Source organism: Prinia subflava, chromosome 1, assembly GCF_021018805.1.
Source record: "Prinia subflava isolate CZ2003 ecotype Zambia chromosome 1, Cam_Psub_1.2, whole genome shotgun sequence".
Classification (NCBI taxonomy): domain Eukaryota; kingdom Metazoa; phylum Chordata; class Aves; order Passeriformes; family Cisticolidae; genus Prinia; species Prinia subflava.
In genome coordinates this window covers 99023479-99048354 of record NC_086247.1, presented here as the reverse complement: position 1 = coordinate 99048354, position 24876 = coordinate 99023479, and the positions used below count along the sequence as shown (strand labels likewise).

The following is a 24876-nucleotide window of genomic DNA, read 5'->3' as shown; positions in this document are numbered from 1 at the left end:
TCTTGGATCTATACTTATATATAGCAACTTCCCTTCATGCTTACCAGTGTGTTTATACCCAAATACAATCCTCTGCCCTAGAGCACAGTGATGTAGATTTGCAGCAGCCAGATACCTATGGTGGTCCATTTTTTATATGAAAGATTGTTAGTGTATCCCTTTTATTATTTATGCCAATAGAAGATATAACCCCAAATATAGGTTCTTCTTTTGTTCCTATAAATTGAATACAAAGATGCCTGCATAATGAGTAAAAACCTTTTAGAAGTGGCAGCACTAATTTAGTTTTGGAATTACCTTTTTAAGAGTCTTTATAGGTCCTTAAATGTCAGCTTTTTAAGCATCTTCACAGAAAAGAACAGCATCCATGGGTTTTATATTCATAAGAACCTTATTAAATTTAATAAACCTATTTAATCTTGTGTTTAAAAATAGATGTTATATTAAATTATACTTATGAATTACATGCACAAACCCTCCATAGTTTCCTTTAACTCTTTTTTATGTGTATCAGAATACATGATTTTTGAAAGAAGGGTGTGTATTTAGTTTCTAAGTCACAGAGTGACAGAACTAAGTAGGTTGGAAAAGGCCTCTGAGGTCATCATTGTTAGGTCCAACCTGTGACCAAACACCACCTTGTCATCTAGACCCTGGCACTAAGTACCACATCCAGTCTTGAGTACCTCCAGAGATGGCAAAACCACCACCTCCCTGGGCAGCCCAATCCAATGCCCAGTCAATCTTTTTGTGAAGTCCTTGGTAAAGCGTTTGTCTTCCTCTGTTGTCAGTCCTATAGTAGCACAGCAGATGCTTTGTAAATTATAAAGCACAAGCTATTTTTTTAATTTGGATTATCTCATTATTAACTTTTCCTGTTAGGAGAAAAAACATGAATGAGTAATGGAGCCAAGAGTACAGTGTAGAAGTGTTTTAATTTAAAACCCGTAAAAACTGTTAATCCACTAGGAACAAATCCACTGCCACAGCATAGTGTTCTGAAGCAGAATGCAGATTTTGTTCAAGCCAGGTGAAGCACAGTTTCCAAATTCAGACTTATTCTTTGTTTCGTTTTGTCTGCATATGGGTAACTGCTCAGTTCTCTGGTTTCCTTAATTATCTGGATTTCTCTTTGTTTTGTGGTTTCTGTCCTACCTCAAATTTGCTCCATGTCATACCTTTTTGAAGCCCTTTTACAGTGAATCATTCCTCTGCCGCATAATTGTTTAGGTATGCTTATCAGCAAATGCAGAGCAGAAGCTGTGTGTGTAATCATGTAGGAGATATATATATATAAGGGTAATTATGACTGAGATTTCAGTTCTATGTACACCTTGGATTTTGCATCTGGCATATAACTGTCAGGGTACAGCTTGATTGAAAGAGCTACACTGCTCTTAGATGAATTTACCCATATTTTGTTTGATATGCCTCAGTGTTTCACTTCTCTTGAAAAACTCCATGTCCAGGATGGTTTCTAGCATATTCTGCTAATTCAGTTGGACTGGATTTATACAGCAAAAACCCTCTTGGATTTGTGTAAGTTAGAATCATAGAATATCCTGAGTTGGAAGGGACCCACAAGTTTGACCCAAGTCCAGCTCCTGTCCCTGCACAGCACAGCCCAAAGAATCACACCATATTCATGAAAGTGTTGTCCAATCACTTCTTGAACTCATACAGGCTTAGTGCTGTGACCGCTTACCTGGAGAGCCTGTTCCAGTGCCCAACCACCCTCTGGGTAAAGAACCTTTTTCTAATATCCAACATAATCTTCCCTGACAGAGCTTCATGCTGTTCCCTCAGGTCCTGTCACTGCTCACCAGAGCTCCTGCCCCTTCACATCCCCTCATGAGGAAGTTGTAAACTGCTATGAGGTCTCCCCTCTGTCGTCTCCAGGATAAGCAAGCCAAGTAACCTCAGCTGCTCCTGGTACAGCTTCTCCTCAAGGCCCTTCATCATCTTTGTAGCCGTTCTTTGAATGCTCTCTAGTAGCTTCGTATCTTTGTTATATTGTAGCACCCAAAATTGCACACAATACTCAAGGTGAGTTGGCCCCAGTGCAGAACAGAGGGGACAATCCCCTCTCTTGCCCAGCTGGTGATGCTGTGCCTGATGTACCCAGGATGCAGTTGGCTCTCCTGGCTGTGTGGGCACTGCTGACTCACATTCAACTTGCCACCAACCAGGACCCCCAGGTCCCCTTCTGTGGTGTTGCCCTCCAGTGTCTTGTTCCCCAGTCTGCCTGTACATCCAAAGTTGCCCCGTCCCAGGTGCAGAATTTGGCCCTTGTCTTCATTAACTTTGTATGGTTGCTGATTACTCAGCCCTCCAATTTGCTGAGGCCTCCTCTTCCAGTGCCTCTCTGCCTTCAAAGGAGTCAACAGCTCCTCCTTAGTATCATTGTCAAACTTAGTGTTTATTCAAGTCCTGCATTCAAGTAATTTATGAAGACTTTGAAGAGCACAGGGCCGAGGATGGAGCCCTGTGGAACCCCACTAGTGATGGCTCATCAGTCTGATGTTACCCCATTCACTGTAACCATTTAAGCCTGACCCATGAGCCAGCTGCTCACACACTGCATGATGTGTTTATCCAGCTGTATGCTGAACATTTTGTCCAGAAGGATCCCATGATAGTATCAAAAGCTTTATTGAGATCCAAAAAGATTACAAGTGACTTCCTTTGGTCAGCTCAGTGGGTAACCTTGTAATAAAAGGAAATCAGATTTGGCAAGCAGGAGTGTCCCCTTGTGAACCCATTACTGGTTGTTGTTGCAGTGTGTGCTTTTTCTCTGTCCCAGGGCACACAGCGGCACAGGGGCGCGACACCTTCCCCCTGGGGAGCTCTCACCTCCCCTGCCTAGGGACTCCGAGGTTCTCGGCAGCGTCTGCCTCGGGCGCAGAGACGGAGTGGAGACGAGACGGGTCTTGGGGTGAAACTAAGGAGTTTTATTAAGGATGTTGGCAACTGAAAAGCAAGACCCCAAGACCCCGAGCAGGGCTCGGGGAGTGGGTTTTATACAGCAAGCTTAGGGGAGGGATAAGGGAGAGGTAAAGCTACAGCAACCAATTAGGGTCTATACATTAGCGGGTAAAGATAGCAGAGACCAATCCAGAATATGTGGGATGGGTTTACACAAGGCGGGAAAGGTGACAGGCAGATAACCGAAAGTTTCATAACAGAACAGGTGCCTGCATAAATTAACATAAGCTGAGGGAGACAAAGGAATATTAATGAAGGGGGTAAGGGTACATAGAACTGGGTTTAGGGCACATAAAACTGGGAAATGGGGTACACAAAACTGAGCTATTACAACAAATATAAAATCATAATAAACCTAAAATAATGCACCGCCACAGGTTGTGACAAAGGATTGCTCTGTCTTGCAGTGTTTTTCAATAACTCCTGGAAAAATCATCTCCATAATTTTATCAGTCAATGAAGTGAGACTAAGAGACCTGTAGTTTCCAGGGTCATCCTTCTTGAAAATTAGGACTGGGTTAGCAAACACCCAAACACAGGATGCAGGAAAAGCAGGATAGACAGGCTAGAAACAGAAATTCTAAACTCTGTAAAAAAACCCCAAACCATTTAAAAAAACCCCACCAAACCTAAACCAAACCAACTAACTCAAGACTACTGTTTTTTGTTGTATTGGTTTTGGTTTTTTGGGTGAGGTTTTTTTTGATGTGTGTGTGTGTGTTTTGTTTTCCTTTCTTTAGGAATGCAGAAGTTTTCTGTAAGATGTATTTTCTGAAAGTCTGATTTTCTTCCTATGCTTGTTGGAGTTTTAAATAGTTTGTTACCAGCACTTCTTTTCCAGGTAGTTTCTGCCCTCTCAGTGCACCAAAACAGAGAAAGATGGTGTTACAGCCAACTCTTACTCATATTGGCTGTAAATACTAGTCATCAGTTGGATTTTCCTGCTATAATTTTGTCTTTTTGGTGTGTCTGTGATTTGTCCATAAATATTATACAAGTAATCATTATGAACTGCTTAACTGGAGATTTCTGTATTTGCAGCTGTCTCATGCTAATCTATGCGCACATAGCTGCTTTGTAGTTCTGCATATTGCAGCAATCTGTTTTGAATTTAACAAATGAACTTGATTGCATGAAGGTACTAAAAACACAGGCAAAGGAAAAAGCTGTTTCTAGGAATCATTGAATTACAGTCCTTGTATTCTGTTTCTTCTCACGGTTGTTTTTACCTCCTGTAGAACTTGAATAAACAACCACTTCCTGGATCCACAGAAAACAATGGAAGTGAACTTGTCTTTCCACAGGTATGTGGAGGGCATGGGGGCTTTGTTTCGTCCTTCACTACCATGTTGTGTTTGTGTTACATTCGCATAAGTGCCCAATATATATCTTCATGCTGAAGTAGGGATGATAGGTACTTACCTGTCAGGATGCTCAGATATTTTGTTTGTGTGTAATCCCATCAGCTGGTGTTAAGTATTGTCACTGATGTGTGGAGCTTTGTTTTTTTCTCCCTAAGGACTGCTTAGCAGTCTGCCAGCATGGAGATGTGTCTTGTTGCACAGCCGTCATAGGATACAGAGCATTAAACTCACTTTCAAAAATAGAGGGTCTATTGCATGTCTGAAAAGCTACCTTCTAGCTGAAGGAAAAGAATGGGTAGGCTAAAAATATTGTCACTAGTGATAAAGATGTAAGTCTTTTTTTAATATGTCTCAGGGAAACATTTAGCTTGCTGAAGTGGGAGTAGCAGTGGCTTCTGGCACATGTCCCCCAGCATTTGGTTGTAGGGGCAGCATCGTGCAGCAGTGCTTTCACATCACGTCTGTAGCACCAGCAGTATAGGTTACCACAGCACAGAATCTTTTGGTATAGAGTGAAGTAAGTACTATAGCTGCATAAATCAATAATTTTGTTTTATGTAAAAATCATAAAGCCATTTAAAATAAAAATAAGAAAAGGACTGTTCAAGATTGCTTGCTAGAACTAACTATTGTACAAGGACGTCTACCATTAACTTGTTCCCTTTATCATAGGAAAGTATCTGTGTCTTTAAGTTAAATACAGTCTTCTGTGTAATACATCAAGAAGTGAGTAGGTTATACTTTTCAAGTTTGAGACAGTAGTAAACAACCATTTATGTTAGTTACACATTCTTCACTTTTTAGAGGGATGACACAAATTCATTCTTCTAAATGTTAAAATCAGAGCTGTAGATTATTAGATTTAGTTGCTATCTGAAATTGTGCACATCTGGAAGTTGCATGCTTGATTTTTCTGCACAAAGAGATGATTCTTTTAAGGGAGTGGCAGATATTTGGTGTCATGCATATGTTAGACTACAGTAGTTTCTTTGCACAGGTCATGTCTCTTTCCTGGACTTTAGTGTATCTGTCTGCCCAAAAGCAGTGCAGAAATAACTACTTTCTTTGAATTTTTGCAGCAAAGTGACAGTCAGTCTTTTGCCCAGAGGCTTCAGCTTCGAGTTCCCTCCATGGAGTCTTTGTTTCGAAGCCCAGTTAAAGAGACCCTATTTCGCTCTTCTTCTAAAGAGTCCTTGGTACGAAGTTCTTCAAGAGACTCACTGAATCGACAGGACTTGGAAGCCCTCAGTCCCACCTTTGATTCACCTTCTGACATTGAAAGTGAAACAGAAGAGCCTCTAGGAAATATGGACAGCTTCAGCAAAGAGCAGTTGCTGCAGCGTCTGCGTAGAATGGAGCGCAGTTTGGGCAACTATAGGGGAAAATACTCAGAGGTAGGCAATGTGATGGGTTTAGCTAGGCAGAAAGGGGAAACAGATTAGGCTAAGAGATACTGCAGCAGTGGACAATCTTTTTGTTTCCCTATTTGGAGCAGATTTTTCAGGTTAACAACTAACACAGAAGTTAAATTATTCTAAGTCTAGTTATTTTTGACATAGATAGGTCAAATGTTTTTCTGGCAATCTAACATGGAAATCTTTTTCTTCTCTTGTTTGTAAATAATTTTCCGATGTCAGCAGTAGAAGTTAATTCATGGTTACTCACACGGAGCAGGCATATTAAGATTTCAACTGAAAGCATATGGCGGGGGTGGAGTTCACTACAGAGATGAGCATGACTTGTACTCCCATCACAGCACATTTATTTCTTTTCCTGCAACTTGTTCTTGAAATGCACAGTGTATATTCTATCCATGTGCAATAGGCAAGCATTTTGTTTTCAAGAAACAAGTTCTATTCTTCATAATTTCCAGGTATTCCCTGGGAGGAATTAATTCAAACATCGTATTTTTTTTGTATTTTAATGAAAGCCAGTTATATAAGTAGTTTCACTACTCATTTTTCAAATTACAGGGGAAAGCAAAGCTGTCTAACTTTAGCTAGTGGTGTTTTGGTATTGGGTTTTTAAATCAGTTTTGGAGCTTTGCTTGTGTTTTTTAATTGTTTTTCGAAGTATGCACGTGTTGTATTTAAAACTGGATGTTTACACTGTTTTTTACAGTTCTTTTAATGTTTCCTGCCCTCAAATACAAAAATTCCTGTGCAGACCTTTTTCAAAGTCCCTGGAATCTGAAATGTGTTTACAGTGACTGCAGTATTCAGCATATTCCTGAAAAAGCAGTTGTCTCACAGTAATTATTCCTTCACTTCCAGCTAGTGTAATAAGTTTTTTTTTTTAATTTATGTAAATAGTAGTTGCCAAAAAGAAATTCTTTAGTTTGTGGATTTGTTGTAGTGCTTGTTTTGGTTGTTTGGGGTTTTTTTCAATTAGTGTAATCTGGCCACCAAGTCCTAACTTTCTCTGTCAAAAAGGCTTGGGTTTTTTTCCTAGTTTTGTGACTTTCTTTAGTTCAATTGAAAATAATTGTTTTGCTGGAGCTTGGAAAAAGCTTTTTTCAATATATAATTAGGAATTAAGACAAAAGTACTTTTTCCCTCTTAAAATAGGATGCAAAGTTAACATCTCAAAAATATGGTTTGGGAAACCACCCATAGTAGTTCTGATTTTCTTATAAGCGCAAAATAAATATGACTTTGAAATTGAAAGTAATTTTGAATTCTGAAAATGTTTATTTGTTTTAAATAAGAATTTGAAGATATATTTTGACTTACTGATTTCTGGTTTTGGTATTCTAGATTTGTTTTTCTTAAATTTTTCTTGAATTTAAAAACAGAATGTTCTAATTCCAAGTGCCATTATGCTACTTCAACATAATGCTACTTGGCAGTTCTAATCAAATATTTAAGTAAACTAAGTTGTGCAGTTACTCCTTTTGTCAGGTTACAGAGAGAAATGAAATACTCTTCACTTTCAATCTGTCTTTGCTGGATATATGCAAAGCATATGGGATGAGAATATTACACCTTTTTTGTTAAATTTGGAAATGTGTTTTTTAATGCATGCACTTTGTAAAATTATTTTTGTTTAATCTCCCTGGGTCGTGTATTCTTACAAGTGGTCACTCTTGTGGGGTAGCTGTCTGGGATGTAACTTTCTGATACTCTTGGGTTTGACCCCCTGTGTTGAAGGATGTTATGTGGTATGTATCTCTATTTCAGAGAAGGGAAAACTGTATGAATGCTGAGTAACATCATTGTTTTGTCATGTAGGCTTGTATTTTTTAATATATTGGAGATATTTTATAGATACAAAAAGAAAAATTAAGAAAATCTAAGTACATTTCTATCAAAAGAGTATTCTCAAGTGGAGTGAAGAGTTTGAAAATGCAGATAGTAATATAACTAAGGAAATTATTTTGATGGTTATATGCAGATATATTACCTTTATATCTGATTTGTGTATTTTAGCTAGTGTCCGCTTATCAAGTTATCCAGCGGGAAAAAAAGAAGCTACAGGTGAGCATTACTTTTCATCCTCTCTTACCTGCATGTGTTTTTGAATATTAAAATGTGTAGTGACAATACAGATTTAATTTTCAGTATGTTATTTGTATGTAACAGAAGATAATTTCTTAGCTGAGATTTCTAAGGAAGCCAAGGTAAAATTAATTTGTCAAAATAATTGTGAAGTATTGTACTCCAGGCTTTTTAGTTGAATCAGCTGATTTCAGGTGATAGGTTAATAAATTGCTAACCCACCGTTGGCAGTTTATGACAATACTTGCAAATCAAGTGTGACTTGAAAGAGAAACAAATCATTCCATCTGTGAATTTTTAAAATTTATTCATCTATTTTAAAATTACATTTAATACACCTGATCTTTATTCTTCCTTTTTTCTTAAGAGCATTCTGAGTCAAAGCCAGGATAAAGCACTTCGCAGAATTGGAGAACTGAGAGAGGTAATTTCCTCTATTGATTGCATGTTTACTTTATATCACACCTACGTAGAATTTTTTCTGCCTAGCTTTTGACTTTTTTGTTCACAAAATATTTTCTTTTGCAGAGCAGGATATTTTACTGCTTTTGTTGTTCTGTCTATATGGAGTTACTCCTCTGGCTTGCTTCCCCTTCAGCAGCTTATTGCTGCACTCTTAAGACAGAGCAGTGCATCACCAACTGAACTACTTCTTTTGCTCATTGTGAAATAGGTAGAAGTGTGTGTGGTTCTTGCAGTATTGTTTGGTCTAGTCATAGATGTGCCTGTACAATTTGTTGCTCTTCTATTACTGACAAATACTAATTCAGGCAAACACAAGTAATAGGCATACTTCCATAACGATATCAATGACTATCAAAAAAAAGTTAGGATCATGAAAAAAAATTCATCTTTATCTCAGTTTTAATACTTGTGGATTAATAAAAATTGTTTTATGGATTCTAGTATAGTTTGATTTCAATCATAAAATCAAGTAGGTTGTGTTGACTTGCCTCCTTAGGTTATAATGAAATTTAAAGGAGAAGCTCTTGTGTATTTGGTATTGATAATAAACACAATGGACTTAAAAAACATGTATAGAAGATCAGGCTGGACAGATTAAAAGGGCAAGTTCAACAACACCATGTTGTTGAAAACCTGGTGAAGCTGAAGCCATTTTATTGCTTCAGGAGCTAGTGCAACACCAGGTTTGGAGATGGCTGTGCAAGGGCCTTTGTCTGTACCCTTACATTGCTAGAGAGTTGGGTACCATTCAGCCCAAAGTCACAGGCTTTGTCTTACGACTGCACACCTGCTTCTGGCATGTGCCGTGTTGAGCAGCAGCACTGGCTTGGAGGTTCCAGGAGCTGTTAGACCATGGCTGAAGTCCCACCTTTTCCTGAAGGCAGGCTCACTCCAGGCAGTTGGGTGTTTTGCCCACAGACAGGGACCAGGACTTGGTGACTGTGAGCATTTGGCCATGTGTGTACTCAAGGCTCAAGCTCACCCACAAGGAGCTATCCCTGTGACTAGTCAGGCAGCCAGTCATTTCAAGGGATGTCACTGGCAAATTGCTGGGCACTCTTCAGCAATCCAGAGAGTAATTCAGGTAATGTGAATTGTATATGCCAGTGAGATGGCATTTCGGTTCACATCTGTGCTGTTTCTGCCCCAGCAGCTGAGAACAGTGAGTCAGTCAGTGCTGGGAGTACTGTGCTCATCTGAGCTGTAGCTTGTGTCTGGACTGTAATCATGTCCTAAACTAAACTGTCAGTGCATAGGAGGGAAGAAACCATTGCGTTTCTGTCAGTATCAGCTTGCTAAAGTTGTAGCTTTTCTAGATCACTACAAGGTCAAATGAAAAAGCTTATTCTGTGTTAAGTCTGTATCAGCATGCTCCTGTAGGATTAGTTTTCTAGTTTATTGGTACTTGTTAAAGGCAGGAAGGCATATGTGGAACAGAGTTAAATCTTTGGCATATAACAACGACTTAGACATGTGCATTTTATTTTTCACTTCTGTCATAGTCTTTGTGATTCATATATATAGATAAGTTAAAAATGTATTTCCAATTTCTATATATTCCTTTGTATATATAAACATTTCATGTAAAATTTGATTTCATTCTTACCTGTTGCAGCAGCCCTCTTGTTAGAGGGTAGAAATGAGCCGAGACACAGACTTCTTGTTTATCAAAGCATGAAAGGGTCCTGGTTTATTCCTCTTTACAGTTTAGCCATCCTGACTCCAGCTATTCACTGAGTCTTGCTGAAGCAAGCTCCTATTGCAGGTTTCCCTTGCAGCCTCTGACTGCTGGTTATTTCCTCCTAAACTATGACTGCATGTATTAGTTTACAGACTCTGAATGCAGGCTTTTACTTAGCTAGACTATGATTACAGGTTCTAACTACAACAGGCTCTAACTACAGATCCAGACTGACCTCACAGCAGTAATTCTCTTGCCCCAACATCCTTCTTCCTAATGATCCTCCTGTTTTTACTTCTTCAAGGTTCCTCCTTCATGATCCTCACCAGCTAACCCACTCCTTTTTATCACACTTCTCTTTATTTGCTATAGCTATGACTCATCCAGGGGCAAGGCTGTATTGGGTAATTAACACAGCTATTACTTACCAGGGACAAGGTCACATATTCCTTTCTCCTACACCTACCTAGTCTTGTAAATTTAAAGATTCCTTCAAATTTAACACTGAAATTCTTTTACATTAATTGATACACTTCAAAAAGTGTTTTTCTGATCTTTTGGAAGCCCAGGTGTTGCAGCATTAGGTAAAAACGGAAGGAAAAATTACAAATAAAATGGTAAGTTTCCATTGTGGAAAATAAATGGTCCAAAGTAGTTCATTCATTGATGTAGTAATTTGTTATCAGAAATAAATTATAACAATCCTTCGCGATACAAACCATTTCCCCTGTAAATATGTTGAATCAGACAAGTTTTTTCTAAGAGGGCCATGTAAGAGTAAACTAATCTTCCTTTGAGACTGAATTGACAGTGTGACACAGTCCCTAGAAGTCAATGTGGTTTTGCTTACCTTAGTTGTCTCCTTTAGAGGAGTAATTCCTCAAGACCAGTCTTAAAGCAGTCTTCAGTCTTCTTCTCAGAAAAAGGATCAGAAGGGACTCTGAGATTCAAAGAGGACCACTTCTGTGTTGGTTTCAATAATTCTCTTTGACACTTGTTTTCACACTGGCCTGCTTTGTTTTGTTTGAAGGGATCTGCTTCTAAAGCTCAGAAGCACAGGGCAGAAGTGTGATCAGTAGTTGCTAAGAACATGAGGTAATGCAATGTTAAGAAGTGGTATCGTTGGGAAGAGAGGAATGGTTTTTGCAGTGATGCTTTCCCTAACTGTCCTGCCTGTGCACAGCTGGACAGGCTCAGCTCATACAGCTGTGGTTTTCAAAGCTGGTATCAGCCTCATCTGTGGCATGGCGTTCACTGTGGGAGGTAAGGGATAGACAGCAAGACAGCATAAAAACAAGATTTATAGTTGGAGGAAAGCAACGCAGGAAGCATCCAGTGCTCGATTTTGTCTCTTTCACTTTTTCATCCTTTCTTTCTCTTTCTATTGTCCTCTGTCTTTGCCTGGCTAATGAAACTCATGTTTATGGATGGTTATTGCTTTTATACAAGTCATCTTTGCCGAATAACAATCGTAGAAGCATTCTTTCCCTGGGTTAAATCATGAGGAAGTTAGATATGGATGAAATAAATATATAAATAAAAAAGATTTTAAAGTTTCTAAAAATATCTGCAGTGCATACATGATATATGTGTGGTTCTGGTTCTCTCAATAAGGAGTTAGTTGTGAATTAAGTACATTTATTTTCTATTAGAATTATAATTATTTAAATAAATTTAAATATTTAAACTTTAAAAGCATAAGAAGTAATTAGAAGAAACCTCCTTCAGGAAATACAAGACTCAGTAGATCCTACTAATGAATTTAGGCAATATCTACAAGTTTCTAGGAGTGTTCAGCCAAACAAAGGCATGTAAATATCAAGTAAAGCCACATATTTAAATTATTTGGCATTCTCTGCCTTTCTCATTTGAGACACATTTGTGGACTAAAAAGACCAGTTTTCTTCTCTTATACATGGCATTTGTCATTTTAGGATGGTGGCATATTTAATGAGCATAATGAATTTTACATTTCTTCTCTTCATTTTGACTTAATTTGGTGGCTAAATGAAGAATCTGCCAAAGTGCAGTCTTCAGCTTCCAGGAGAAATGTGTGCATGGAAGACAGTTTATCAGGAGCAGGCTTGAAATGATCCCTGTGCAAACTTACTTTTAGGAAGAAGAATCTTTGATAATTTTGCATCAAATCTAGACTCTTGCTGTTTTAGTGCTGGTATTATAATTGGATGTTCGTATAATGTGTGGACTGTTGTAAAATAAGAAAAAACAAAAAGTAAAAAAAAATAAACTTTATGGTTGTATTTTGGGATCACAACTATGAAAGAGATATTTTAGATATTATTTCATAATATTTTTGCAAGTCTTTTGAGTTCACATTTCAGTATTCATTTGAGATATGTGTGTATTATCAGGAGCTCCAGATGGATCAACAAGCTAAGAAACATCTCCAAGAGGAATTTGATGCTTCCTTAGAAGAAAAGGATCAACTTATTAGTGTCTTACAAACTCAGGTAAGATAATTTACCCAGGAGATGTTGAAAACTGCTCTTCTTACTTTTTCTTTTTAGCTATATATTTCCTATAATGCATATCCATGTTTTATTATAATTACTCTGAAGTTGGAAAGCTTCTTGTGAATTTAGAATTTTCCAGAAATTAAGTGTGCCTTTGTGATACAGGATATCTTTGTAAAAATCTCACTCATGTTAAATATGATGGACTGATTTGCACTTAAATGGCTTTGTTTTTTTTTTTTTGTTATCAAGATATCACCATTAGATGTTTGACCTAAAATTGCTTTAGCAAAAGTAATGTATTTTACTTAATTTGTCTTTGTTTCTCTACCCATTGTCATTTTATTTTGTTAACTGGAAGCATAATTCTGACTTCTAAAAATGGTAAAAATTTTCAGACAGATTTTTCCTTTTTCTACTTGCTAATATCAAAATTAATTTAATTCTTTCTAGTTTTGAAGATTAAAAGATTACCTGCTTAGAATCCTTGGATGTTTTTAACAAAAAGAACATTTTGTTTAGGTGTCATTGCTGAAACAGAGATTACAGAATGGTCAGATAGGCACTGAATTGCCTGATCAAAATGTCCAATCAGAACCAGAAGTTCAAAGTCCAATGAAAGAAGTCAATGCAGAAAATATTGTGGAACCAGGAAGCAATGGTAGGTATTGTGGCTTTTTCAAGAGACTTTACATTTTGGGAAATAAACCTGCTGTTGTTTATGGATGGACTAAGAGTATTTAGGGCTGACCATGTCACAATAAGAATATATTTTCTAGAAGAAGACAACTGTTTTATAAACCAACTGGTAGCTAGAGGACAGGATAACCCTTTCAAGAAACTAAATTTTCAAAAGAATTCAGATCTGATATGTCCTTCTTTTGTCAGTATTGCTAATAACATTGTAATTATTGCTTTGTTGGTAGGCATTCTTACTATCCAAACTTAATACAATTAAGAGATTGTCCCGCGTAAGTGAGGACCTATTCCTGGAGTTCGGAGAGCAGATTAGTTGCCAGTGTCTGTCTTTTTGTTTGAGTTTAGGGTTTTTTTAATCTGGTTTTATTTAAAAAAAAAAAAAAAAAAAAAAAAAAAAAAAAAAAAAAAGAAAGATCAATTTTGATATTCCTGCTATTGAATAACCTAAGTGTTCCCCATGTCCAGAAGTTGTTTAAATTAATGGGATTCTCAGTGTTGTATATATTTGATTACTGAGCAAAGGACATTATAACGCTGATATATAATAAATAGTGTCTTTCACTGGTACCCTTCATAAAAGGTAGGGTTAAGACAGAGCTAAACATATATCTTAAAATTATATTTGTTCAGCATCTGCTATGGTTTTTTATATGTAGAGATGATATGAAGTGTTAGGTGAGAGATGTTCTTATCTAGTGCCATGGTTTTTATACTGCTTAGTCAATAATGAAAAATTATGATTCAAGATGTTTTCTGTGCATAAGTCTGCCTCTGGACTGTAGTGTGCCAGGCATCTGCCAGGCATCCACTAAAGCAGCTCTCTCCTCCACAGCTGGACAGAGGAGAGAAAATTTAAAGAAGGCTTCATGAGTTAAGGCCCAGGAGAGATCCCTTACTAAATATTGTCACAGCCAAAACAGGCTTGAATTAGAGATATGAAGTGAATTTATTACTAATAAAATCAGAGCAGGATAATGAGAAGTAAAATAAAAGCTTAACACCTTTCCCCCATCCCTCTCTCCTTCCCCACTCTATCTCTTTCCCCTGAGAGGCAGGGAGACAGGGAATGAGGGTTTACGGTCAGTTCATCACCTGTGGTTTCATCTGCTGCTCAGGGAGAGGAGTTCTTCCCCTGCTCCACTGTGGGGTCTCTCCCACAGGAGACAGTTCTCCAAGAACTTCTCCAGCATGAGTCCATCTCAAGAGCGGCAGCTCCCTGTGAACTGCTGCAATGTGAGCCCATCCCACAGGCAGCAGTCCTCCCCAAACCTGCTGCAGCATGGGTCACTCTTCCATGGGGTGCAGTTCTTCAAGGACAGGCTACTCCACAGTGGGCTTCTCTCTCTGTGGGAAGAAAGTCACACCCTCCTCTCAGGCATCCATCTGCTCTGGCATGGGTTCCTGTCATGGTTGGGGGGGGAGGTGAATTTTTCTAGGAGGATGTGGGCAGGCCAATCAGTGATCAAGTTTTGTGTTGGGACTTAGATTGGCCACTCAGAGGTTTAGACACGCCTCTGAGGACACAAGGGGTTAAAAGCAGGACTCCAGAGGGGTTCGGCCTCTTTTGGGTTCTGGTTTCAGCAGAGAAACATCTGTTCTCCCCTGCTCAGCTTTGGGCTGAGTGGGGGAGGAGAGCCACGTGGCCAGACTGAGGAGAACCACAGGGCGGAACTGAAGTAAGCTGAGGCCTCGGGGGGAGAAGAGAGTAGACAGGACTAGAACTGAGCTGCCCCATCTAGGATGGAGGAGTGGAAAACTGTGGAAGTGCCTTCCGTGTGTGCTCACCCCCCCCCCCTCCCCCCCGCTTTGGGAGAAGATGCCCAGCCACGTGGGAGTTGCCCAGCCTAGGAGTGCCTGAGCCTGCAGCCCTGCCCAGAGCTAGAAACTGTTAACCCTTTCTTGGCAGAAAGAAACTTTTCTTAGACATTGATTCTCATGACTAGTAGTTTCAGAAGAGAGAGAGAAACAGCCTGAGACTGAGATGATAAAGCACGATTGGAAAGAACCTGATAGGCAGAGAATTGAAGAAGAGTGGCTTCTGAGCTGGACTTTTCTTGCATAATAACTAAGTTAGCCATAGACTGAACTCAAGCCTCCTTTAAACATAAACTGCATTTGGGTAGATACAGCTGCCTTTGCTTTTGCTACAGTGACTGGCACTTTAAGAGTAGAGCGAGCAGAGAAGAGAAGGGGAGAGTGTGGTGGCGCCCTCTGCCCTCAGGAGAGACTTGCTCTTAGAACCCTCGGCCCCAAGGGGAAAAATGGAGAGAGCTCAGCATGCAAGCATCCTTAAAAGAGCCCTATATGCAGCTTCAGTCCATAGACAGTGGTGAGAGCACTGGACATGGAAAAGAGAGTGTCACCCTGGCAGACTTCTCCGGGCGGTGCCACGGGTGACATAGAAATACATAAGGGGTGGACCCGTGTTTTCTGAAGAACAGTCTGTGGTGCGAGAGAGACTCCTCTCTCCCTTGCTGAATTGAAGATTGGGTTTTTTTGAGTAGTGATTGTTTAATTTAAAACCCAAAGGTTTGGTCTATGGAGAGTAATGTGTGGGGGGTGGAAACTGGGGGAAGAGATGTTCTGAGAAGTTTTTATTTGTCTCTGTGTGTGTTTAAGAGTTTTCTGTCTCTGTTCTTATGTAATGTAATAAAGTTTTGGGTTTTTTTGTTTTCAAGATTTAAGCCTGCTCTGCTCTGTTCCTAATCACATCCCACAGTAGTTGTTAGGGAAAAAACATATATTCATGAGTACATTAACATCTGGCCAGTGCTAACCCATGACAACTCCTGCATGGGCTGCAGGTGAATCTCTGCATGCCCTTAGTCTTCCATGGGCTGCAGGGGCCCAGCTGCTTTACCATGGTATGCACCACAGGCAGCAGGATAATCTCAGCTCCAGTGCCTGGAGCACCTCCTCTCCCTCGTTCTCCATGGACCTTCATGTCTGCAGAGTTGTTTCTCTCACGTGTTCTCACTCTGCTTTTCTTTGGCCACCATTACAACTGTGCAATATTGTTTTTTTCCTTTCTTCTTAAATTTTTTATCACAGAGGTGTTACTCCCATTACTAATTGGCCCAGCCTTGACCAGCAGCACATCTGTCTTTGAAGTTTTGCCAGGGATTGGCTCTGCCGGACGTGAAGAAAGCTTCTGGCAACTCATTGCATAAACCACTCCTGTAGCTCCCCTTCCACTACTGAAGCTTGACCATGTAAATCCAGTACAATGCCAAATCCTCTTGCAGCCTCCAGAACATCAGGGCAGAAGCACACAAGTAAAATGTGCTAGTTATACAGTGATCCAAACTGCAAGGGAGTAGGTTTAAATTATAGACAGAAAAAATTCTTTACTGTGAGGGTGAGGAGGCACTGGAACAGGCTGCCTAGAGAAGTAGTGGCTGCCCCATCCTTTAGAAGTGTTAAAGGCCAGGCTGCATGGAGCTCTGAGCAGCTTGTTCTATTGTGAGGTTTCCTGGCCTATGGCAGAAGTTCGAACTAGATGATCTTTAAGATCCCTTCCAACCCAAACCACTCTATGATTCTATGAGTACAACTCAGAAAGACACTAAGCGTAACCTTTATCCTGCTGAATGTAATATTGCCAACCTGGATGTTTTAGAACAAATGTCATACCCAGCCTTGGGAATGCAAGAATCTGTGTGTGTGGCACTTGAAAGGTGTGGTTTGCTTTGCTTCACATTTTTTTTTACTTGTACATATTCTGTTAGTAGCAGCAGGCAGGTTTATAAATCATGATGACTTTTTAATTACATAAAAACCCTTGTTGATTAATAGCTTCGTTTTGAAGCTGATAAAGTAAATGGAGTTTTGTAAGCTAACTTGGTGTGAAAGACTGTTGACTATTCTGTGTATGTGTAGAATGTTTCTGGCACTTACAGTAGGAGCTAGGAAGTTTTGCAGACATCACACAACTTTCTTTAGAGACCTCTGAGTCCACTGCAGTGTAAATGATGAATGCAGATCTACAATTTGGAAATGGCGTGCATATGGTAATGTTGGTATGTTGTCTTATAGAGGGTAATGAAGATTCTGTTAAAACACTGGAAACTCTTAGTCAGAGGGTGAAGCGCCAAGAGAACTTGCTGCAACGTTGTAAGGAGACTATTCGGTCACATAAGGAGTGCTGTGCTCAATTAACCAACGAGAAAGAGGCACTTCAAGAACAACTGGAAGAGAGGCTTCAGGAACTGGAGAAAATAAAGGTATGGAAAATGCTTTTAGCTTTATGGGTAACCATGAAAATACAGTAAGAACTCCAGTATTTCCAAAATTTATTGATAGGGCAGACCATGAAACAAACTGTTCCTTTACTTTTTAGGAGATAAAGGTGCAAAATCCACCTAGAATTAATACACTGAGCAATTATTCTGGAGTGGTGAAGTAGGGTATAAAGCCTTATTGTATAAATAACCAACAGAATGGTACCAGAAATAAGTAGTTGGTGGAAATTTGGGTGAGAAAAAGACTGTCTTAGCACAGAAGACAAGGTAAAGTGGGAAAAATGGAGCAGAGCTAAACCTTTAAGACATAGTGAATGAGACATTAATTATGTAAATTACCAGAAAAAAAAAAAAGGGAAGACAGAGCAACAGAGATAACAATATAGTGAAAATAACTGAAATCCCAAAGCTAATAAATTAATACATTGCTCAATTTTCCTTTTAAGGCCATTAATGCTGAGTGTGGACATAATGTGCTAAGTATAGCTGTGCTTTAGTTACAGAAATCAGATTTCCATCTCTGTCTTCATCTCTGAGTGCTTGAAAGACTTGAGTATTTTAATGACATTTTCTATAACAAGGCTAGTAACAATCATTTATTTTGGATTGCTGAGATCCTCTTGTAAACCCAGGTGCAGCTAATAGAGCAGAAATCTTAGACATATTTCTTGTTTTTCTTTAGCAACTCAGACCTCCATGTGTGGAGGCTCTAACAAAGCCTTCAGATATCTGAATTACTGCAGAAGCCATAAGGCAGCTGACCTTTGGGAGGTGTAAAAGTAATTTAAAACTGCCCGCTTCAGTTTCCCTCGATTGTGTTTTGTGTTCTTCCTCCAAGGCATAGTGCAGGGTAAGAGCCAAAGCTAAGCTGTTTGAACCAACTTGTGGTCGGGATCTTTTTTTAGGACCTTCACATGGCTGAGAAGACTAAACTGATTACGCAGCTACGTGATGCAAAGAATTTGATTGAACAGCTAGAACAAGACAAGGTAAAAAAAGCTGTAGGTTTTGAGGAAGCTTGTTTAAAACACAAAATATCTGGCTCTTGGTATTAGAAGCTAGTTTTAGTGGTCTCATGGTTTCATCTATGTTTTAATAAACAAGTAATTTAAGCTACTTAGGAATTTTATTGTATATGTACCATAAGATATATATATCTCTGTTAGGTTATACTTAATAGTGCAACATGATATTGTTTAGGATGAAGTAGATATACTGAGTACACTCCTTTAGAGATGCCAACTCTAAAACAAACAAAAAACCCAAAGACAAATGAAGATGAGATACAATTAAATTAATTAAAAAATAACCGGTAAAGTAACTGTACTTTCGATAGACAATAAGGAGTTTCTCTGTTTTCAGTTTCTCCTTTTCTCCTTAAATGTTTTTGTAATCACTGTCCTGGTACCTGGAGTAACTTCTGATGGTGTCATAAGTGATGTGACTAACATTGTATGGTGTATTCTCAAAGGAGAGGTACAGACTCTACAATGCTTTTAGTTGGGATTGTTTACAGAATACATGTTTCAAAAAAAGGTGTCTGTACTAGAAGGAGGAAGTTTTTGGATGGTCCATGTTTGCTGGAGTTCTTTTCACCACTAGGTAAATTTTGGATCCTCTTAAAAATAATCCCTGTTCTTATCTTCTTTTTGTTAGTATTTTTTGTTTTCTGACATTGAAAAACCCCATGATCTCTGGTCTCGTAAACAGTTTATTCCTGTCAAGGATTGTGCCCTGGCTTGAAATTGTTTCAGGTATATGTCTTATTTATTTGCTAGCTTTTTATCACAAGGACCTTTTCCATAGGGTATGGTAATTGCGGAGACAAAGCGGCAAATGCATGAAACATTAGAAATGAAGGAGGAGGAGATAGCCCAACTGCGTGCTCGAATCAAACAAATAACTACAAAAGGCGAGGAATTAAAAGAACAGAAAGAAAAATCTGAAAAAGCTGGTAAGAATACACACAGAGTATTGGCTTTCACATTTGTACAACAGAAAGCTTCAGTGTGGTCTTTGTCAACAATTGCTGTTTAGAGTGGACATTAAGAGATGCTCCTTTTTCTGTTGTTCTTCCCATCACCCATGCTACTATCATTACTAACTTCACTTCTGGACAGCAGAGTTTAGGGATGCTTTTGACTGATTTGTCTGTTACCAATAAAACTAGATTTAGGAAGGAAACTTGTGAAAGGTAACTGTACTTCCCTGTTTGTAGGAGAAAAGATGGATGGAATCATCTTCTTGTCTAACTTCAGAAGAGAAACTTGCAGCTACTTATAAATTGTCATTATAATGCTGCCAGGGATTCACATAAAAAACATAGTAGTGAGTGTATAAGAGTTTGTGAAGAAGTAAAAATGTTATAATCCTAGTAAGCATTTTCTTTCAATTTTTTAATAGCATTTTTGATTTAGATGAAGCAGCAGTGGTGATTCCTTCTGCTTCAGGCTGATAGCAGAGGAACATTTATGTAACTATATATGATATAATTTGCTTTTTATGGAAATTAGGTAACATTACATGTGCTTGGAGTTCTTTTGCATGAAATGAAGTTAAACAATTCTTTTTTAAACAGTGAAATTGTACTATATGAGAATTCTTCTAGAATAATTTACTTTCTTCTCATGGACATATAAAGAAGCTCATTCTTTTGGCAGAAGCTCAGGTGTTACTTTGAATAAAATATACATATTTTCTTTCTCTAAAAAGCAATGAGAAGTTCAAACAATGCAGTTCATAGGGGTTTATTTAAAATCTATAGATTTAGATTAGAACTTGCAATTTTCAGGATTAACTTGGATAGATTATTCTGCTGTAATGCAAAAAAGCAGCTGAAACATACATCTTGTGAAAGTAATAAACATTTTGATTAGATGCCTTCCTCTCCTACCCTTTCAAGGCTGCATGATTCTTTTTAGTTCAAGAAATTCATATTTCAGAAGTCAGTCAGTCCTGCTAAAGTTGTATTTTGTTTGGTACTGGGAGACTAGGAAGTTCTTCATGATTAAAAAAAGAAGGTGAAGAATCTTTTAATACTTCTGTAAATATGAAGTTATTGTCATAGTTGTTTGCAATAGTGTTTTCTGAGGCAGGAGAAACAATTATGAATTATTATTGTACTAGCTACACACACTAATTAATACAGTAATTTCTTCAGGTTTGCCTGGCCAGAAGCAGAAATCAGATTAGAGATGATTCTGTAGACAACTTGAAAACCTTCTGTTGTAATGAGAAGTACTCTAATTTGAATGAATGTTGAGTACATTACACTTTTCTAGGGGGAGATTTGTATGTTAAATGTGCTCTTTTTTAAACAAAAAAATGTAAGTACTTTGGTTGATTTTACAGTGCATAAGTATCAACTTTACCTTTTGAGTGCATTTATTTATTGTAGTCTTGTAAACATGTATGTTGGAACCCTTGGAAAATTAGTTAACACTTCCTTTAAGACAGAATTGTAAGGTGATCTTTATTATATTTTTCTATTACACCCTTGGCTTAATAAATTCCACAAATATTGTAATATTGAGAAAACCGCCTTGCATACCAGGAGAGCCTGAATTTGGTTTTCAGGCTGCAGCCTTTGAGTTGTAACAGTTTTATGAATTTTGAAATTTCATGTCTTTGAGGTCAGCGTTTAAAGTTCTGGTTTTGGGATAGTTAATGTGAGATGACTTTCACAGAACCACAGAATGGGGAAGGTTGGAATGGACCACAGTGTGTCATCTGGTCCAGCCTCCCTGTACTACTAGGGTCATCACAGACTACATGGCACAGAACAGCGTCTAGATTGTTAAGTTCTAGACATCTTTTTCTATATTATGGTTTAGTGAAGAACTGAATTCATGGAATGAAGTAGAAATGTTAACTTCATTTCTGTTATAGCAAAATAAGGATAAGCATAATACAATTTTGAAATTTATTTTTGTGCTGCTTGAAGACTAAAAAGTGGTGTAGTCTTCCATGTTATCTTGCCTAATGTTAACATTTCTGGCATTTTTCTTTGTAAATCAGGACTTCACTGAATTGTTCCAGTGTTTGATTTAATGTGACTGCATTTTTGTGTAATGAAATAGTGAAAAGATATGTATGCTTACTTTTTGTTGTGTTGTGTAAATTGTAACTTGGTCTCCCCAGTTGAAGTTCTTTTTTGTTTTGTAGTTAGAGGTACATTATGTTGAAATCTCACAGAGCATCTTGTTTTTGTGCATCCACACATGCCAATAAGTGAATCATGGTGCCTTTCCCAAGCCTTGTATGAACAGGACTGGGGTAAGGGCTCTGGTTTTTTTACATCACACATTGGGTGCTTGAACTGGGTTCTAAAAAGTAAATTCTGTGCTTCTCAGGCATTTCTACTTGAGATAACTGCAACTCTTTTTATTTTAACAAATATCTTTTTAGTATTTGTAAATTTCCAGGTAAACTTGAGTTTGTTTTTTCTGAGATTACCTAGTATAAGTACTTCATGACTTCTCAGGATGCAGATTACTGATTATTTCTATTCTATGAGAAAACAAAGTCTTCAGAAAGCAAATCCTATTTGTAGGCAACATTTCTTTTGCAAGTTTAATTAGCATATGCTTTGCACCTTTCTTCAGTGAAAAAAAAAAAGACTTGGACTGTGCATTTAAAATCCTGCCTAGATGCACAAAGCTGTAGGAATGATTTCAACCTTTTTTTTCAAAATTTGGACACGATGCCTGCTCTCAGCCCTCAGAAACTGACCGTGTAATCCCAGCCAGTTTACAAAGCTGGTTTGCGTCCTTCACAATTTTTAGCACTAGGAGGCACTGTAGGCGAAGAGCGAAGGTGTGCGGCGCCAGCAGAGGAAGCAAGAATGCACGGCAGTGTACCTATGTGTTTGTGTACTCTGGGTGGGAGAGGCAAGGCGAAGGGAACCGAGATTGGTACTTTAGAGTGGCGTAGGTAAAGTAGTCAACTCTCCAGCACATGTTTTATAAAAAACAATTTGCAAACCTTACACTCCTTAAACTCTGCTAAGCCTCATTTTTTGTGATTAACATACTGCACAGGAAGGTTTTCAGTTTGTCTGGCTTTGTCACATGAATGGGGTTTTGCAAGACTCACCTGAGACTCTGTTAGTGTGCTTGTTTCTATTTCTGATTTGCTAATGTGCCTTTGTGAGACTTCATTCAACCAATACTTGGTTGAGGATCTTCCCTGAGCAAAGTTCTGCAGGCTGGAGAAGAATGCAGAGGCAATGCCTTTACTCTCTGCATTCAGAGTAGGTATATTTAAATAAAAAACATGGACTTTATTTCATGTTTTGATACACGGTAGAATTAAAATCTCTCACAGATGAAAAGTGACAGTGATAATACAGACCACATTCTGTCTGCTCGATGGTAGTTTAGCCCTCTGGCGGTTTGAAATTTAGTTGTGTCCAGCTACCCTAGAATTAACTACTTAGAATGAAAATATTCTGTTATGCTTAAGGGCTAAATGTGCCTGAGATGCATACAATTTAACTTTTGGAGAGCTAACTGTATTTCTGTGAAGTATTACTTCTTTGTGCTTTCATACTGTCTTGGCTTTTTAACCATCAGCTTTTGTTTAGTTTTTGTATTAGCATCCTGCTTGTGATGATGGTGATGCAGCTTTTGTACTGCATGTTGCTCAGCAATTCCAATTCAGTAGCCAATCCTGTTGTGAACCTGGATCTTCTCTTTGACTGATCTGTGGGCTGTGGCAAACATATGCTCCTTCCTTTTGCAGAAATAACAGGTTTCTCAAATTAAAATAACATGCATGATGCTCAGAACAAGAATCAGAAAATGTGTATGGAAAAGTGAAATAACTTAATGTTCTACTTGCAGGCTTTAGTTTCAAGCTATACTTTGCAAAGGTCCATAGAGTGGTGGTGGGGGGTTGTTAGATACTTTTGTTTGCTTGTTTGGTTGGTTTTTTGTTTGGTTTTGAAAAAAGATGATGCTGTAATACTGAAGGATTTTGCCAGTTTTGCTTGGCCTGCTTTTGTTAGGATTGAGAGGAGCATCAGGGAAGTCATTACCATTCTCTAAATGCAGTTCTGCAGGCTATATTCATAAGCAACTTGTGCCTGGTGTGGCAAGGGGGGAGAACTTGAATCCTGCAGATTGCAAGTGGCAAATACCTTGATAGGGCTGTGAAAAACTGTGCAAAATAATGAGCTGTAAGCCTTGTGCATGCTTGTATTACATTTTAGACTGTCTTCCTGCTTGAAACAATCTCTAGTGATCTTAATTTTTTGTAATAGTTTTAGCATTTAAGCAGAACCAGGAGTGGAAGAGTGGATACAGTGGTCTGCTTTGGTATTGCCAGAGTCAATAACAGCCCCATTTTGCCTTAAAACATGATTGTTGCTGTGAGTAGTCAGAAAAAGGTTTCCTTCAAAAGCAGAAGAAAATTCTGTAAAAGGTCATGATTTGAGTGAATCCAGTTTTGTGAAATTAAGTTACTTGAAAACATATTTGCAGCACTGCCTCAAAAGTATAGTCTGTGGTTAAAATCTTCAATTTTTAATGTTATCAAAAGATGTGGAATGGAAATTATTGCTCACTTCTCAAACACATGCCTGAATGTTATTAAAGATAATTTCAAAAAAGCAAAGATTGCTATAACTGCTGTGAATGCCTACTAACAAATGATGAATCAAAAACTAGAGATGTGTGAGTCTATTACAATTTTCTTTCAGGGACAGAATTTACTGGAGGAAAGCTTAGCATACTAAATAAGACTTAAAAAAATTTTTTTTTTCCTGTTTCCTTGCAAAATAGAGTCCAGGTAATCCAGTGTATAATAGAATAATATACTTCTAGAGGTTGTGCTCTGATAAATTACAATCTTGATATTGGCATTGTGATTTTGAAATTTACAGTGGTGTAAATTCTGATATGCAGAAATTCTGATATGCAAAGTACTAACCATATAGCAGAGTGTTCTGAGACTGAATTTTTCTAATATGCTACAAGGGCTTTCCACATTCATGATTCATTCAGGAGAAGAGATTTCCCTAATAATGATTGAACTTTAGTCTTATGTAATACTGTATAGATTCTGACGTCAGTTGTAGTGAGTTCTAAGGGTATTAAATAAATAAATGAGCTCACAATACTGAAATTTATTTGCTTTCTTTTTATATCTAAATTATGATCTTTGAAGTGAATAAAGCATGTCTAAATACTTCTATTTAGCATGAGATGAAGCTGTGGAGTATTGCTTCTATTTTGTAAATTAAAATGTGTTTCTGTGGATGTGTGCATCCTGTGCAAGAGTAAATAAATTTCAACACTGCAGCTTGAGTGTTCTTTTGAAACTACTTATAGCTATTCAAGTTTTCTGGGAGCAAATTTTAACTTTTAATTTTTTTATTTTTACATTTTATTTGTGCAGTTAGAAGCTCTGGACAGTCTTCTTAACACTCAGCTACTGCACTGGTAGAAGCATACATTAAATTTAAATATT

At 38.1% G+C, this 24876-nt stretch overlaps 1 protein-coding gene across 6 annotated transcripts in view; it reads left to right on the top strand.

Moving 5' to 3' along the window:
* Positions 1-24876, top strand: part of GOLGA4 (golgin A4) — a 77732-nt gene that overhangs the window by 22940 nt on the left and 29916 nt on the right. For all 6 annotated transcript variants that reach the window (XR_010081265.1, XR_010081268.1, XR_010081267.1 and 3 more), the window contains 9 exons: positions 4224-4289; positions 5429-5743; positions 7778-7825; positions 8214-8270; positions 12365-12463; positions 12989-13127; positions 17201-17388; positions 18312-18395; positions 19213-19360. Coding sequence is in view for 2 of the 6 variants with exons in the window: in XM_063405002.1 (XP_063261072.1) it covers positions 4224-4289; positions 5429-5743; positions 7778-7825; positions 8214-8270; positions 12365-12463; positions 12989-13127; positions 17201-17388; positions 18312-18395; positions 19213-19360 (1144 nt within the window). In the remaining 4 variants the exon portion in view is untranslated. The remainder of the gene's footprint in view (positions 1-4223; positions 4290-5428; positions 5744-7777; positions 7826-8213; positions 8271-12364; positions 12464-12988; positions 13128-17200; positions 17389-18311; positions 18396-19212; positions 19361-24876) is intronic.